Below are 19037 nucleotides of genomic sequence, written 5' to 3'. Positions count from 1 at the left end.
GCGCGCAGCGGCAAATTCGCCGGCCGGGGACCCCCTCTTATAAATGGCGCGTTCTGACATCAGATAATTTACAGTCTGGCCCCATAGGGAAATCACTAGACTGTAGATATATATATATATATATATATATATATATATATATATATATATATATATATATATATATATATATATATACACACACACAGATGTGGAATCCATTATCTGGACACCCATTATCCAGAAAGCTCCAAATTAAGGCAAGGCCAACTAAGCCACTATTGTGTGTATGTGTCCAAATTTGTAAAAATGATTTCCTTTTTCTCTGTAATAATAAAACTGTTGTTTTGTACTTGAACTAATATATACTGTAATTAATCCTTATCAGAAGCAATGTTTACATGATTTTCTAGTAGGCTTAAGGTATGGAAATGCAAATTACGGAAAGATCTGTTATTCAGAAAACCCCAGATCCCGGGCATTCTGGAAACCAGGTGCCACACCTATATATGCAAAAATCATGGAATATCTGGTAATTTGATACTAACACAGAGGCCGTTCATTTAAGTCTGAATTTATCTTAATATTTTCTGGGGAAAAACTGTGACCATATCCGCACAGGTTTTTTTGCCTTGTTTATTAATACACTTTCCCAAAAATTCCCAAAAAACCAAAAAAAATCATGAAAAATACAAATTTTTCCACCCGAAAACTCAAATTTTTTTTGATTTTTGCCCGAAAACCCTGAAAACTTCGGATTATCGCACGAAACCCAGCGCAGATCAAAAAATCTTTGGGACTTCTCCCATTGACTTATATGCAACCCGGCAGGTCGTAGATGCCGGATTTTTGGATTTGAACTTTTTCCATCCTCGGGTATAATAAATTACGAAAAGATTTTCACATTCGGAGTTTAATAAATAACCCCCACAGTGTCAGAAATTATACAATGCCCAATTTAACAAATTTCAAACACAATTGTGTCCATTTTACCAAAACACAAACACAGTTGCAGTTTGTTTTGATGCATTGGACAGAACTGTGGAAAACACTGCTCTGCTTGGCCACAATAATATTGGAATTGAGGGAAAAACACTACACTGCGTTTAAAATACATGGCGATTTGCATCTTAAATTCCACTTTGCACACTGCACTTCCAGTCAGAAATTAGACCTCAAGTGTCCCTTTGACTCACAACCCTACCACCAAATGGAAGGTAAGAGACTGTAAAAGAGGGACAAGGAGGAAGATTTAGGCAAATGCAAATTCTTTTAAAAGTCTCTCAGACTGCACTATAGTGTTCACAGATGTTACGTTTCCATCTTGAGCCAATATATTTATTGGATACAGTAGGCTCAAAGTGCTGCTGCACTAACAGAGGTTATTTAAATTAGAAAAGAAGACACAAACATTTTCACTAACAGGTTCCCTATAGTGGCATGCAGACTGTAACTCAAGTGAAAGAAACAGTTGTATGCCTTTAGCAATCTAATTTCATACATTATAGAACAAAGTGACAGAATTTGATGTGGTTACTGATACACAAGCCATTCCCGTACAAAAATCTATTGATGTGCAGAGATTTAACATTTTGCCTGTGGGGTTTCTGCCAGTTATTTGAGGTTCAGCAGCTCCCCTCTTCTTTTCTGAACTGCAAAGGCCGTGGCACTGCATCTAATATTATAGTAACAAATGGAGTTACAGTACAGTGACCTTTAAGATTTAATGACTAAGCCACTATTGTGTGTTTGTATCTCTAGATACATGCTGCATTTTATGAACCATTACAAATGCGCAGTTTGTTCTAAACACAATCAGAACAATCCTTCTTAGTGATGAACAATGAGCAATTGTACGGTGCTAGCTCTTGCTCATGAGAAAAGGCTAATAGTCTCCCAGCTTTGGAAAACTAATCATCAGAGGTTGCAATATGTAAGTATTGTTTCAAATGTCTACAATTCCTACATATGCAAACTATTCTATGAAAACTTGAGACAGGCTTGTGCAATTATTATATCAGCCTTAAAGGAAATGTATTAGGTAAACTTAGGGCTCCAACTGAAGGACTATTTCCATTGTGCTCTGCTTGCCACCTTTCATCCTACTGCCCAGCACATCTATGAATAAAACTTAATACAAGTACAAATAGTGAAACATTAAAAATGCCTGCAGAATATAAAGATGTAGTTTACAATTTCTGAGGTATTTATAGTCCCAAGGGGAAAAGAACATCATACCTGCCAAATGTTTCGTTTTTTCAAGGATAACAAGGTCCCATTTTTCCCATGGCAAGTCTTAACTATAACCTAGCAGTGCAAATAACTTTTTAAAAATCAACATCTTCATACTGAGCCTCGATGCATGAAAGTATTACTAATGTTTATACAGGTGGGCCCTATTAATACACTGCAATTACTGTTTGCAGCTCAAATGTTTTTTGCATTTTATTTCTCTGGCAGATGTAAGGGCCCTGCCCACACGCAGAATCTAATCGGCCAGAGATTAATCTCCTCTAGCACGGGTAACTTATTTCCTCTGGATGCAAACTATTTCTCACTGAAAAAGTAATAAACTGAGGTTCATCAAAGTGTTCAAAATACCACGATGACAAAAAACTGAGAAAATATGCGATCTTCCAATGATCATTCATACCTATACGGTATACAAAAGTGAGTCCCTTAAGGGGTGGTTCACCTTTGAGTTCATTTTTAGAATGTGATAGAATGGACAATTCTAAGCAACTTTTCAATTGGCCCTCATGTTTCTTTTTTATAGTTTATGAATTATTTTCCCTCTTCTGACTTTTTTCAGCTTTCAAATAGGGGTCCCCATCTAAAAAACAAATGCTCTGCAAAGGCTAAACATTTATTGTCATTGCTTCTTTTTATTACTCATCTTTCTATACAGGCCTCTCCTATTTATATTCCAGTGTCTTATTCAAATCAGTGCACGGTTGCTAGGGTAATTTGGACCCTAGCAACCAGATGACATTGCAAACTGGACAGCTGCTGAATAAAAAGCTAAATAACTCAAACACAACAAATAATAAAAAATAAGAACCTATTGCAAATGTCTCAGAATATAACACTCTAGAGTCAGAAGAAACAGGCAAATTATTTTAGAAAAAACTAAAAAAAGTAAGAAATGGCCCTTGATCCAAATGGGATTTTTTAACCTGCCCGATCATTATCTGGCGAGTTGACCAGATATTGGTTCGGGAAGCCATACACGGACCAGCTTTTATCGGCCTGTGTATAACCATCTTTATACTTTTTAAACAGAAGTCAAATACCATTCATGGCTCTCTACAGAACTACTGAATATATATAATTCTAATTATCTACTTCCATGATATAATTTATTTGTAGGTCCTAGATAAACAGATTGAAATAAGAAAAAAGATTTTCAACGTATGCAATTACTAGTCTTTTAATACCAGTGGTTTTTGAATGAGACGTTGGACAAGAAGGTGTCCAAATACATGTGGTAATATAGTATATTTATGGGTAACTAGGAATAACAACAGTGTGTCAAAGCATGTTGCTCCAGTGGATTTTGGTACAATCACTGATTCTGGTAGCCTACTTTTCAGGCAGTATGTTATATATATCATGAAACCAGGTCAGAACTCTCCAAAACTGTGTGCTAAAATAAGACATTATTATTTATAAACTCATTAAAATCATAGAAAAACTTAGGTCAGAACAAACAGGTAGTTTACATTATTTCTTAATTAATATACCTCCTTTTTGACATGAGTTCATTTAGTTTGGCGTATGTGAAAAAGGTGCACAAACACTAGCTGAACTTTTAACAATAAATACATTTTTTACAGACCTTTATGAGTCCACAGATTGAAAGGAAACCATGAGTCTGTCACTCTGCTCACTGGACAAGTTCCCCATCTCCAGTGGGCTCACAATGTAATGCAACACCTTTCTCATAGTTTTTTCTTCCAGAGAATCTGTGCACCTCACACTATGGAAAGCATAGAGGAACTTCAAGTGCCAAAATCCTGGGGCTAACAAAAAATATCTAAATTTGCATCAATAATGGGTTTATTTATTAAAGGTCAAGTTGTGTTTTCCCCCAAAAAATTTAGTTTTTCAAGGGTAGTTTCACTAAAAACTCAAATCTGAAGCTGCTTAAAGCCCAAATCCGAAAATACTCCAGCTAAAACCTTTTGAGCCATTTGAAGATGTTTTTGCCTTTATGATTTTCAGGTTTTTTGCAATTACAGTTTCTTTCATAAATAAGCAAATATTCGAGTCGTGAGTTTATTCGAGGTAGAAAAACCTTACAAACTCGACCTTTGATAAATAACCCCCTCAATCTCTAGGATGCTAATTTTTTTTTATTAAAGCAAAGTCGACTCAACTTCCATCATGAATGTAACAAATTTATCAAGAAATCAGCTTGAAAAAGTTGGTGCGGCAAAAGTCTCGACAAAATAGTGCGACAATCATAGGCAGGGGTGCAATGAGGCTGTGACCACAAAATACATATAGACAAATACAAGAGTCCTCTGCACTCAGCCCATTATCAATATATTTAAGACAGAGACATTTTTTGCATACTGCTACTGAAAAATGCCTTACCCTTTAAACAAAACAGGGATTGTTTGTCCATATATTGCAATATATTTAAGCTGGCCAACTACGTCAAAGTCATCCCATATCTGGCCAGTCCTATGCTCAATTTTCATCTGATTCATTAAGAATTCTATTGAAACATCTACAGAGACATCTCCCATCTCTCATTCCTTCTACATGACCTAGACAGGTTTTAGCTGGAGTATTTTTGGATTCTGATTTTTAGCAGTTGTGGGTTATAATAAATGTCTAAAAATTTCCCCTTTAAAAACTTGACCAGAAAAAAAATTGAGGTTTAATAAATAGACCCCTATGTGTCATTTTAATCCAGCTTGTCTTTAAATGACAGAATACACCCCATTTCAATAATAGTTCCATAAATAGGGCATATGCTCAACACACATTTTGTCTATTGTTTTAATAAGAAAATGTCTCTGGTTTCTCTTATTTCGGGTACTAAATAAGAATATGAAGCCAGTTTGACTTCCTGATCTCAAAAAAACTTCAAAGGAGGTGATTATCAGTCCACTGAGAAGCCACTGATAATGAGCTGCTGAAAGGCTGCTGCTAGACTCCATTTTATCCAAAAAATCCAAATTTTTTCCTTTTTCTCTGTAACAATAAAACAGTAGATTGTACTTGATCCCAACTAAGATATAATTAATCCTTATTGGAAGCAAAACCAGCCTATTGGGTTTATTTAATGTTTAAATGAATTTCTAGTAGACTTAAGGCATGAAGACCCAAATTATGGAAAGATCCATTATCCGGAAAACCCCAGGTCCCGAACATTCTGGATAACAGGTCCCATACCTGTACAAGCAAATCAGAATGTTTTACATCTCTATACAGTATCTTCCTGGCTGCTTATTGCCAAGCAGTACTAACGAATTTCGAAAGGGCTACTTATGCTTCTACAGTATTTATGCAGACTGCACTAATTATTTTCCTTATTATGCTGCCCATCTTGTTTTAAAACTAATTGGGGCGATTTTATGACATTTTCCTTTATACTGAAATATCATTTCTGGGTAGGTTACAGAATTGTTATATTGTTATACAATTGTAATAAAAGGCAAGTTAACACAGATAACAATGACTCTTTGTATCTTTACACTCAGCTGCCGTGCCAGACAAATTCAGTACCAAATGTCAGTACTGTACTTGTGGCAGAATCATCACACAGACAATGGCATTTTAACATAATATGAACAAGTTGTACTAGAAACGGCAGTATGATCTAATATCTTTGATGCTATATCTATACATGGAATTTTTAAACCAAATTTAAAGAGCTCATGTTAAATAGATACGGACACATTTTACAAACATGCCTGTGTTATTCCCAGGACCCATTTGCCTTTGCATGACACCTTTCGTGGTACAGCTTCCCAGGCCTTAACATTTATGTAGTCTGGTTTCTCCACACATCCACAAGTAAAGGTGATCACTATAAGATCTGCTTGTTTGTTGAGGTCGCCAAATGAGCAGATATTTCCCCCTAAGGTGGATAATATTAATCCAATTGTTGGCCCTAGGACCAAACAATCGGATCACAACGGCGGGTATACGAGCAGTTGGTGCTAGCTGATGTGGTTCCTGATCCAACAAGAAAACTAAGCCTGCTCTATCATCATTTGGCCGATTTTTGGCTAGATATAGGTTGAGTGGGCCCGTCAGAGTTCCCTATACCCTGGTATATAAACTGCCTAAAATTGGCAGAATAAATCTGTTGTATGGCCCCCTTTAGTGCCTGCTAAATGACTGGGAATAACATAGTCAGATGCTGGGCATTTTGATGCATCAGACACATGCAATTATGGGGAAAATACGGCATTCTGGGGGACAAGCATGGCATACTGATTGGGAAACATGAGCAAAATTATAGTGATACTGAGCGAGAACTGAGAATTTAAAAATCATTGTTTTCCATCGGTGCTTTCTGAGCAGCGTTGTTGTACATCATAGATAGGATGTCTTTTATTCAGATAGCTGCCAATAGATTCTGCTTGTATGAGTCTTTATTCCTATATTTACATAGACTAAAAATATATATTTTGCTAAATCATCACATAAGAAGGAAAAAATAATATGAAAGGGTTAAAATCGCGGCTATGAGGAAAGACTGGCCAAATTGGGGATGTTCACACTGGAAAAGAGGTGCTTAAGGAATGATATGATAACTATGTATAAATATATAAGGGAATCATATAATTATCTATCTAATGCTTTATTTACCAGTAGGTCTGTCCAGCTAAAAAGAGGGCACCCATTCAGGGTCGGACTGGGGGATCAGGGCCCACCGGGGCTGAGCAAATTTATAGTGATACTGAGCGAGAACTGAGAATTTAAAAATCATTGTTTTCCATCGGTGCTTTCTGAGCAGCGTTGTTGTACATCATAGATAGGATGTCTTTTATTCAGATAGCTGCCAATAGATTCTGCTTGTATGAGTCTTTATTCCTATATTTACATAGACTAAAAATATATATTTTGCTAAATCATCACATAAGAAGGAAAAAATAATATGAAAGGGTTAATTACCTATCTTACGTATAGGAATATAGTAATACAGGTGGATAGAAGAGGTAGGATTAAGAAACAATTTGGTATTTTGATGTGATGAGGAGGGAACCCCAGCAAAAATGTTCCAATTGCTCTCTAGCAACACCCATTTTGTTGTTTTTCTTATTGGGGATGCCTCAGCTAATATTTCAGCTGTGATAATGTTCATTCTCTGCCTCAGCATTCTGATGCATATTATTGAGGAAATACTAATATTTTAACATATGGATTTATCAGAGCTTATCAGACTTGCCAGAGCTGCAAAAAGAAAACAAGAAGGTAGCTTATATGTTCTTTAACAACAAACTCCCACATAAACAAACATAGGGTTTCAGAAGATACTGCGACCTGATAAGTGGGCCTTTGTCAGTAAGGGGGAATTAGTCATCGTATAAATAAGGAGGAGGGGATGCAGCACATTAAAAAAAAGGCAAGGTGAAATCACTGGGGGTGCCAAATCTTATTTAACCCTTAGCAATTATGATTATTTACCTGATACCCCAGGCAGCTGCTCTTTGTAATTGAAAAGTTCTTCATTTCTCAATGGCCCTGAGCATGCACAATAGAGTGAAAAGGGCAGCTTTTTGCTTAAAGGGATCCTGTCATCGGAAAACATGTTTTTTTCAAAACGCATCAGTTAATAGTGCTACTCCAGCAGAATTCTGCACTGAAATCCATTTCTCAAAAGAGCAAACAGGTTTTTTTATATTCAATTTTGAAATCTGACATGGGGCTAGACATTTTGTCAATTTCCCAGGGGCCCCCAGTTATGTGACTTGTGCCTGCACTTTAGGAGAGAAATGCTTTCTGACAGGCTGCTGTTTTTCCTTCTCAATGTAACTGAATGTGTCTCAGTGGGACATGGGTTTTTACTATTGAGTGCTGTTCTTAGATCTACCAGGCAGCTGTTATCTTGTGTTAGGGAGCTGCTTTCTGGTTACCTTCCCATTGTTCTTTTGTTTGGCTGCTGGGGAGAAAAGAGGAGGGGGTGATATCACTCTAACTTGCAGTAAAGCAGTAAAGAGTGATTGAAGTTTATCAGAGCAGGTGTCACATGACTGGAAATTTACAATATGTCTAGCCCCAAGTCAGATTTCAAAATTGAATATAAAAGAATCTGTTTGCTCTTTTGAGAAATGGATTTCAGTGCAGAAGTCTGCTGGAGCAGCACTATTAACTGATTAATTTTGGAAAAAAAATTTTTCCCATGACAGTATCCCTTTAAAGTTCAGCTTTTCACTCGACTGCACATGCACCAGCACGGAATAAAAGTGCATGAAGATTGCACACTGCTCTTACAAAAGTACCCTGGGTTGGTGCAGTTTACAGCAACTAGAAGCACTGGCCCAGAGTATCAGGTAAATGATTATACTGTAATCACTGGGGGTACCTAAACACCACACCTAACATTTGGCCATTTCACATTACCTTCTCCTAAAACAGTGAATAGCAGCAACACCCTTTATCAAAAGTCAGACTTTACTTGCTTAAGATTTATTGCATATATTGCTTGGAAAATAGGCATATACAGATGAATCACCGGAGGATCAATTCAAAAGTATGTTTTACCTTTTGTAACTATGTAGTGCTCTGTTCTGAAGTTGAGCAGATTCTGTTACTGGTGTGACAGTGGGCAAAGGAATACTGTACAGTCTACAGTACAATATATACTCCACTGAAAAGTAGGGGTACACCGAATCCACTTTTTTGGTATTTGGCAGAATCCTTCATGAAAGATTCGACTAAATCCCAAACTGAATCTGAACTCTAATTTGCATATGCAAATTAAGGCCAGGAAGGGTTAAAGAGATCTGAGCATGTATTTTTAACTTCCTTGACTGTATGACAAAAAGTCACATGATTTTAAGAATTCAGGTACTTGGATTCAGCCAAATCCTGTTGGAAAAGGCAGAATCCTGGCCAAATCCCAAACCAAATACTAGTTTCAGTACATGCCTACTGAAAATCAGCTATGTAGTATAGAGTTATCAGGGTAGAAATTATGTATCTTATGCACAAGTCGTGTTGCAAACCCAAAGATACATCAGATCCATGATAGTGAAGATCCATGCCTGTGAAATTGTTATATGCTCAATCTGCCATGGACTGCAAATCAGTACATTCCATATTTATTTATGGATTTTAGGACTTGAAGTCCCTTTGCTTTCCATAATGGGTGGTACCCAAAATCCATCAATTCAACAGATGAGGGGTGGCTACATGACACTGTGAGCCTAAGGAGTGCTTCGGAAATAGTGTTTATGTGTATCATGGCTTTTGTGTAATCAGTTATGTTTGTGTAAAAAAAAAATTTATTGGCCTTTCAGGTAGTGTTTATGTACCTTTTCTGCATAAGCCCATCTAAACTGGCTCATGTCAAAAAGCTAAGAATTGCACTCAGAGGTAAAGAGGGTGGTTGTTAATGGTACATTCTCTACTTGGAGTAAGATTCTTAGTGGGGTCACTTAGGGCTCTTGATTTGGCCCACTTTTATTTAACTTGTTCATGAATTACTTAGGGGAGGGTATTGTAAGTAATATATCAGTGTTGCAGATGACACAAAACTATGCAGCCCAATTAATAAAATCAAGGATGTGACATCCCTGCAGCAGGATCTTGACAAACTGGCAAGAGGAGGGGAGTTATTTTTCCACTGTACAGAGCACTTGTAAGGCCCCATCTAGAATATGCCGTACAGTTTTGGTCTCCATCGCTCAAACTGGATTGAATTAGAGGAGGCAACTAAGCCGGTAAAAGTTATGGAAAATCACGGCTATGAGGAAAGACTGGCCAAATTGGGGATGTTCACACTGGAAAAGAGGTGCTTAAGGATTGATATGATAACTATGTATAAATATATAAGGGGGTCATATAATAATCTATCTAATGCTTTATTTACCAGTGGGTCTGTCCAGCTAAAAAGAGGGCACCCATTCAGGGTCGGACTGGGGGATCAGGGCCCACCGGGGCTGACACTACTTGATAATTTGCAATGACTCCTAAGCTTAGCTTATCAACAGCTGCTTCCAAGATGGTGACCCCCTTTGACAAGTTTGAAGTGTAAACATTCTTCAGGGTACTTCAGGGTACTTATTATTATTGAGTTGTAAAACAGCTAATTGAGAAATGGGTGTTGTTCATTTAAATACAATATTACTGGGCATAGGAACTAAAATTTGGACTCGTGAATCCAAAAGCTTAGTTATTTTTATTTTACCCCCTTTAAATCTTTTATCTCTGATGCAAATTGGTTGGATTAAACATTTCAAATGGAAAGGCATAAAATAAAGAGGTAAATTATCTTAAATACATAAAAACCCAGACAAACTCAAAATGTCATTGTGCATTTAAAATAAACTCTCAGATGCTCAGCCTGCTCCCCCTTCCACTGATTCAGCCCTCCACTGAGGTGCCAGCCCCAAAATCTAGTAACATCTGCTTTACAGCAGAACCCTGGAATGCTACAACTAGCTATCTACAGGGCACTAACACAGTCTACTATATATTTCTGCCATCTGTAGTTCTGGCATTTTCTCATGTTTATAAATAAGGCCACACTGTACACATTATAGCTATAGCTAGTGTTCTTTAAAGATTTATTTTGCACTCCCATAATTGTGTATACTGACTGGTATGTACACAGTATGTGCAGATTTAGATAACTAAGTACTGTACTGAAAGTGCTATTTCAGCAGGATTGAGAAGCCATTTTCTACTAAATTGTTCGGTTTTTGGTTAGACAACAATGCTTCTGGCATGAAAATAAATCTGAAAACAACAGGCAGCAAACTTTGCTTTTCAGACTCCTGAAATGCCAACTGAAGCCCTTTAGGCTATCTTTATGAAGGCACAGTGCAGCTATACTACATCTCAATAAAAGGAAAATGGGAAATTCTGTGGTATTGTGATATTGTTTATCACAGTACAACACTCAATTACTATACCATCTCCCACAGACAATAATCCTATACCCCCTGTTATCCCACTGGTAATCACAAGCACACACTAAAATCAACATGTTATCTTTAAAGGAGAACCAACTATATAATCACTTGGGTGCCAAAATGTAAGTCGCCCCCCAGTGATTATAAATGCTTAGCTAATTCCCTGTCTTCTCTTCGTTCTGGTATGGGAAGGTGCATGCACAGTAGAGTGAAAAGCTTAACTTAGATGCAAAAGGCAGCTTTTTCAGTCTACTGCGCATGTGCCTGCCAGGGCCCAAAGAAAAGCAGAAAGAAGTGGAAGAAGGTTGCAGTGAATAAGTTCCTACTGACAGGGTTGACTGGGGGGTGCTGGGCACCACCAAAGGGGCCCCCGCCGCACCCCCAGACCCCCCCTATAGGGGCCACTGCCACCCGCCCTCCCCGTGTAAATTAAACCTACCTTCAGCGTGGCGGGAGAGGGAGATCAGCGGCCTGGGGGAGCCTGCCTACAGAAATATCCTGGGCGGGTGCAGGTTTAAAGGGCATATAAAGTCAAAAAAATAAAATCCCATTATTGCTTTCTTTAATGAAAAAGAATCCTATCTCCAATATACTATAATTAAAAAATGTTTACCGTTTTTATAAGAAACCTGACTGTATGCAGTGAAATTCTCCCTTCATTTACTGCTGTGGATAGGAATTGTCAGATGGTTCCTAACTGCTGAGCAGAGAAACAATCATACTTATGAGCAGCAGCCATGAATATCCTGAACATTATATACTTATTAATGGTGCTCAGTGATGTCATCAGTTATAATCAGTGCTTAGAGGAGTCATTTATGTCACAATTCAAATGTGTGTATTATTATAATTATTGTATTCCCTGTTGTAAAATATGAAGATATTAGAAGTGACCTTGGCGTTTTATTACCTATAAAAAAACACTAGGGCTTCAGTCTTGTGCCTTTATATGGTCAAGGAACTCCTTGGTGATTATAATATCCTCATAATACACAAAAGCCATGAATAACTTGTAAATTATATCCTTATAAACTGTAACTAGTGATGTCACCAGTTATAAACGGAGAGTAGTGACATAATTTTTGTCACATGACTCACTAAAACTTGTGTATTATGATAAATAATATACCCCTTGTTGGAAAACATGAGGATATTAGAAGTAACCTCAGAGTTCCATGACCTGTATGAAAGCACTTTTATATGGTCATGGAACTCCTCAGTGACTTATAATATCCTTATATTTTACAATAGGGGGTACTTTATTCACTATATATTTCACAATATTCACTTTATAACCACTAGGGGGTTCCCAAGATTTGGAACCCCCAGTTATCGATCTCCTTATATAAACAGGAGTTGGTTGGCTAGACAGGAAGATCCCATAAATTAAGCTGAGAATGAGCGGGAGCTGAACAGAATTGCTGCCTGTGAGAAAACACATAGATGTCTTTTGCTTTAATACAAATAATAACTACTCCCCCCAGCCAGCACTTGCATCTGTGGGTTCTGGTAAATGTCAGGGTGGCTGTTGTAAAATGCCATAGACAGTCAATCTTAAGTGGTAGAGTTGCCACCTTCTGCCAACATGGAGACCAGACAGGGGGAGGGCCTGGTGACATCAGGGGCAGGACGGGTGACAGGCTGGGGGTGTGCCTATGAATTTGGAGGTGGGGTTATGATGAGGCAATCGTCGATTGGCTGGTTAAGTGCCATTCATTTTAAACACCTGTCCAGTTTTCCTAATTTGGAAATCCAAACAGGCAGTTTTCACCCAGAGAGCCCTCCTGAAAAACAGGCTGTCTGGGTGAAAACAGTTGGCAACCCTATTTAGTGGACTTGTGGAGGGCTGTTTGGGTCTTTGTGTACTTGAAATGCCAGGGCCTATTTTGGATTCCAGTATGTGCCTTTTTGCTCCTATTGTTTGACTGTGCATACTTCATCTGAAAAAAAACTTTTATTTTCACAAGGGAACTCTTTTTATAACCCCGTTGTTATAACCCAGTATCGGTTAGTAGAATTTGGCTAATATATAAATATTCTCTCAGAAAGATGAAACACATTTTATGCATCAGACACAAAGCCGATAATGATTATGCCTCATAAAAGCTAAATTAGATTGTATGCAAATACATTCAGCAAGAATTGACAGATTATGTTACATTTACAAACAGTGTCATTCATATAAGTAATTTTCTCATTGTGACCTTGTACTATGGCACTCAAGGTTGTAGTGTCACTGGCTGGTATAACACGTGTTAAGGTAGGATTTAGTGTAGGAGGATAGCAAGTTTTAAATGGCTTACTAACAAGGTATTGAAATAAGTGTATAAATGATTCACAGCATTTAAAGACAGTTTATGTACTTTTTTTTTTTCAGAGGCCCGCTTATTCCCACACACCAATGTATCTTCGTCCATTCCATATACAGAGGAAGGATGCTAAAACTATTAAACTATTAAAACTATTCTGCTTACTGCTGAAAATATTGCAATGAAACAACAGTATGTGGTACTACAAATGGGATGCAAAGGATTATTTAACATTCTATAAATTAAGGCCCCACATATACAGGCAGATATACACTGCCGACAGATTAAGTTGCAGTTTATCAAAGTTCCCCCTACCCAGCCCCTCACCTACCTTCCCGAAAAATAGAGGCACTGCACAAGCAGGTACCGGAAGGGCCTGGAAGAGGGCAGGGGAGGAGGGAGTGGTCTTGTGCTTTCAAGGTAAACTGATAGCAAACATTATATCACTGCAAAATTATTACACAGTAAATTAATATTACAAATATTTATTACAACTGGATTCTAATGGATTGTTTTACCCCATAGATCTGTACTGGGACAACACTGGTAATAGTATAACGGTAAGTTAAATGACTTTGCAGACATGGGACATCTAATCTGTTTGTACACACAAAATCCATGAACAGGGTCGGACTGGGGGCACGGGGCCCACCGCGGCTGCAAGCCAGGGCCCCCCTCCAGACCCCCTAACCCCACTGCTGTGGTGGCGCGGCGATAAGCGTGTGTACAACACCCCCGCCATGCTGCGCTTGTGCGCACTAAGTTTATCGGGCATCAACGGTATCAGGAAGGAGCCTGCAAATCGCGGATCTGGACCAGCAGGGCCCACAAGGGCCGTGGGCCCAACTGGTTTTTTTCTAAGTGTCCCGCCTCCCCAGGCCGACCCTGGCCATGAATGTTATGTATATTATATAGTGGATAAGGAGGAGTTATGTTACATCATTACATAGTTAAATCGGGAAAAAGTCCATCAAGTTCAACCCCTCCAGCACCCAGCATCCATACACACACCCCTCCCTACTCTCATAAATTATATATACCCTATACTAACTATAGAATTATGTATCACAATAGCCTTTGATATTATGTCTGTCCAAAAAATCATCCAAGCCATTCTTAAAGGCATTAACTGAATCAGCCATCACAACATCACCCGGCAGTGCATTCCACAACCTCACTGACCTCACTGTAAAGAACCACCTATGTTGCTTCAAATGAAAGTTCTTTTCCTCTAGTCTGAAGGGGTGATCCTCTTAATGGGTAAAAAGGTCCCCTGGTATTTGTCTATAATGTCCTCTAATGTACTTTTAAAGTGTAATCATGTCCCCTCGCAAGCGCCTTTTTTTCCAGAGAAAACAACCCCAACCTTGACAGTCTACCCTCATAATTTAAGTCTTCCATCCCTCTAACCAGTTTAGTTGCATGGCTCTGCACTCTCTCTGGCTCATTTATATCCCTCTTAAGGACTGGAGTCCAAAACTGCACTGCATACTCCAGATGAGGCCTTACCAGGGACCTATAAAGAGACATAATTTTGTTTTCATCCCTTGAGTTAATCCCCTTTTTTATGCAAGACAGACCTTTATTTGCTTTAGTAGCCACAGAATGACACTGTCCAGAATTAGACAACTTGTTATCTACAAAAAAAAACAATATCCTTCTCATTTAAGGAAACTACCAACACACTGCCATTTAGTGTATAGCTTTTATATTATTTTTCCCAAAGTGCCTAATCTTGCATTTATCAACATTGAACCTCATTTTCCAGTTTGCTGCCCAGTTTTCCAACTTAGGCAAATCACTCTGCAAAGTGGCAGCATCCTGCATGCAACCTATAGTTCTGCACAATTTAGTATGATCTGCAAAAATAGAAACAGTACTTTCAATGCCCACCTCCAGGTCATTAATAAACAAGTTTAAAAGCAAGGGACCTAGTACAGAGCCCTGCGGTACTCCACTAACACTGGTCCAATTAGAACAGGGATCCCCAACCTTTTGAGCCCATGAGCAACATTCAGACGTAAAAGGAGTTGGGGAGCAACACTAGCATGAAAAATCTTCTTGGGGTGACAAATAAGTGCCGTGATTGGCCATTTAGTAGCCCCTATGTGGATTGTCAACCTACATTGAGGCTCTATTTGGCAGTACATCTGGTTTTTATGCAACCAAAACTTGCCTCCAAGCCTGGAATTTAAAAATAATCACCTGCTTTGAGGCCACTGGGAGCAACATCCAAGGGGTTGGGGAGCAACATGTTGCTCACGAGCTACTGGTTGGGGATCACTGAATTAGAAAATGTTCCACTTACCACCACTCTTTGTAGTCTATCTTTTAGCCAGTTCTCTATCCAGGTATAAATACTATGTTCCAGGCCAATATTCCTTAATTTAACGAGTAACCTTTTGTGTGGCAAATGCTTTAGCAAAGTCTGAGTAAATCACATCCACTGCCATCCCAGAATCGAGGTCCCTGCTTACCTTCTCATAAAAAGAAATTAAGTTAGTCTGGCAAGATCTATTACGCATAAAACTATGCTGGCACACACTCATAGTATTATGATTTTCTATGAAGTCCAGTATCTTATCCTTTATTAACCCTTCGAAAAGCTTTCCTACCACTGACTTCAGACTAACTGACCTTGTATGTGACCATATAAAAGCACGAGGCTGCATAAATAACCTGTAAAATATATCTTCATAATCAGTCTTTGAAACAGCTCTATTATAAAAAATAATGTACCCCCATCATAACATTTGTTAAAATTAGAGGTCACCTTGAAGTTCCATGAATGGAGGCCTGCACTTATGAGAATATGGTGGTGCTGAATAACTTCTAATATCCTTATATTTTACAATGAGGGTACATTATTATACTTAAATACATTCAAGGATACTTTTAAAGGTTTCAGGAATTGGGATCCAAATTTGTTTTCTATGCTTTTTAGCGCTGATTATTTGTAATACAGTGAAATTTCATCTGAGGCAGATAAAATATATTTACTAGTTAAAACTGCATACCTTGTTGCCTGTAAACCACATAACTTGCATAACTAATCGGGGTCCTGTACAGAAAAGGTTTAGAAACACTGATCTCAGGAGCTACTTTGGAAAAATATAAAATAGGAAAGCAATTCTGTATGACCCTATTAAAATTCAACTTTGTTTATCTTAAAGTGAACAAAATAACGATTTAATATATTGGGTTACATTATAACTCCTGTGCAAACTCTTTCCAGTACTGTCTTGCCCCTCACTGTCTCATTACTTCAATTGCCCATTACCCTTTCGTCCTGAAAATGCTATAAAAAGCTGCATGCCCAGATAAGCCTGTTCTTTTCTCATGCCAGTGCTATATGCCCACTCTAATATAAATCAGACCTGTCTGCAGTTATGGTTTTCTTTAACCAGTGCCCAGCAGGGATAGTGAGAAAAAACAACATCAATAACAAAGACAGTACACAATGTACATCAGATCTATGTACACTCGCAACAACATGAGAAATCACAAATACTGCAATTCAACGAGAAAAGAAAGATTATAAAGATTATAAACATCTTAAAATGAGGGGACTACGTACATTTTTGGGTGTATGCTCCCAAAAAATTATATAGTGTAGTGTAGCAGATCCAGACATTTAACCATACTTCTGCTTACTGCTGAAATATATTACCCCTTTATACTTTTCTACATGTGCATCATAAGTCACAATTCATTTGCAAAAACCAAAACATAAGGATTCCACATTTATATATAAAAAGTCAAAATTGTATTTTATCACAAAACACCTATATTTTGGTGATTGTCCCTATGCGTACAAGGGGGCTTTATCTGGGCGGCCTCCATGGGATTGCCACCTCAGTATTAATTAGGGTGTGCACCTTCCAAATTATAGTTCTATACAAATCATTTGCACACGTAGGTATTAGTGTTTTATTCTGTAATATACAGTATGAATGAAAACTAATGTCCAATGTTACATTTTTGTGCTGACATTCTTGTATTTGCCACAATACGCCTCCCTTATGTCAATTTTACCAAGGATGCTACATATTTATTGCAATTTGATGACAAAAAGTCGTTCACTGGAAAGTATTTATTTATTTGTTCAGTCTGCTGAATATCTGATTTTGCTATAGTATATGACAATAGAATGTTGTACATTTTTTATTTGGCAGTTATGTGTCCACATGAGAGCCGTTGAGCTAAGGATATGGTAATGGAACAAAGGTGTTGATAGAGATGTATCATGGTTGTTACTTGTAGCTCAGGGATCAATACACAGATGCTTACTTGCTCATGCCTTAAAATGGCCAGTCTTCTAGTATATATTTCACTTCATATTTTGAGATTATTAGTAACCACACTGTCATACAAATAATGATCCAGTGATGGCTTTGCACCATCAATACCATGATTCCAGTCTGTTTTGTGCCACAATTGGATGACATGCATGTAATGGTTACGAAACCGTAGAAACCATTCAAAGTGATGTGTAGTGGCACTTCAAATGCTTATTATTCAGCACTTATCCACCTTGGGCTAAAGCCAACCAAGAACCCTGGTGTCTATGGGATAGGATTCCATATGTTCAGTTATATAAGTCTAAAAGAAAACAAATGCAGCTTTACTTTTATTTATCAGGCCAGGATGTATCCCTGGCACCCCACTGATATCCCAAGAGTAGGGAGTATCAGGCCAGCTGAGTCCCAGGGCTCCATGCCCAGCAATATCACACTCGGCACTGTCGTGCTATTGTACGCCGCCTGCAACTTTCATGTGCCCACAAATAAAGAGGGCAGCTAGGAATGGCAGTCAGTGAGGTGGGGGTTGTTATTATTGTGGCTCAGTTGCACCAAGCAGTGGCACATCCTCTCACCAGCCACACTCCGAGTCCCAATGGCAGCAACATGAGCTCCACAGGCCGGAGAGATACACAGAGCTGCTGTGCAGCATCCTCCACAATGCGCTGAATGGACCAAATGTGAGTGAGGATGAAAGGACTTACCGAACGGAGACGTGGGGGCAGCACTCCGCCGGCCCATTATCCCCCAGGGAGCCAAGCCGGTGTCCTGGGAGAGTCAGATAGGGCTTCTCGTTGTCACTGTGATGGCATGTGAAGGGTCCGCTGGACAGGCTGACACTAACAACAGTTCTGTGTGTGTTTGTATTGAGGCAGCCTGGAGCTGCGGGGCTAGGAGGGGCGGGCTGGCCGAGATTGGGGGGCGGAGTCATGCTAATTCCAGCAGTGTGTAGCGCCATACACAGGGGGAGGCTGCTGTGAGGGGTTCTGGCAACATGTGTTTGTGTAAAATGAAGACCTTCAGCTGGTTCATGTGTACAAGTGTGATCATGTGTGGCATAGTCTCTGTGTGACACTGGGGACATATTCATAAAAGTGTGCATTTAATTGTACAAATAACAAATGCTATCAAATAGCTGTTTATTAAACTGTGATGTGTTGGTTGTGCTATCTCTGAATGTGTGTATGTGGCAGGAAAAATACACCATTCAGCAGATTTGGCCATTGATGTGTTTAGAAAATGTATGTAGAAACCAGCACATTTCTATAATGAGTAATATATTTTATTTAAAGGTCAAGTACCGCCTGACTGTGTCTGTTTCATAAAGTATAGTGCATTTGTGGCCT

At 38.6% G+C, this 19037-nt stretch overlaps 1 protein-coding gene across 2 annotated transcripts in view; it reads right to left on the bottom strand.

Annotated features, from left to right (window-relative positions):
- slc44a5.L (solute carrier family 44 member 5 L homeolog) overlaps positions 1 to 18590 on the bottom strand; it is an 82430-nt gene extending 63840 nt beyond the window's left edge. For both annotated transcript variants that reach the window (XM_041590345.1, XM_041590343.1), the window contains exon 1: positions 18396 to 18590. In XM_041590345.1, coding sequence (XP_041446279.1) covers positions 18396 to 18432 — 37 coding nt within the window. In that variant the 5' untranslated portion in view covers positions 18433 to 18590. The remainder of the gene's footprint in view (positions 1 to 18395) is intronic.
- Between the last annotated feature and the right edge of the window lie 447 nt (positions 18591 to 19037).

Source organism: Xenopus laevis, chromosome 4L (genome assembly GCF_017654675.1).
Source record: "Xenopus laevis strain J_2021 chromosome 4L, Xenopus_laevis_v10.1, whole genome shotgun sequence".
Taxonomy (NCBI): domain Eukaryota; kingdom Metazoa; phylum Chordata; class Amphibia; order Anura; family Pipidae; genus Xenopus; species Xenopus laevis.
This window is presented reverse-complemented; position numbering and strand designations above follow the sequence as displayed.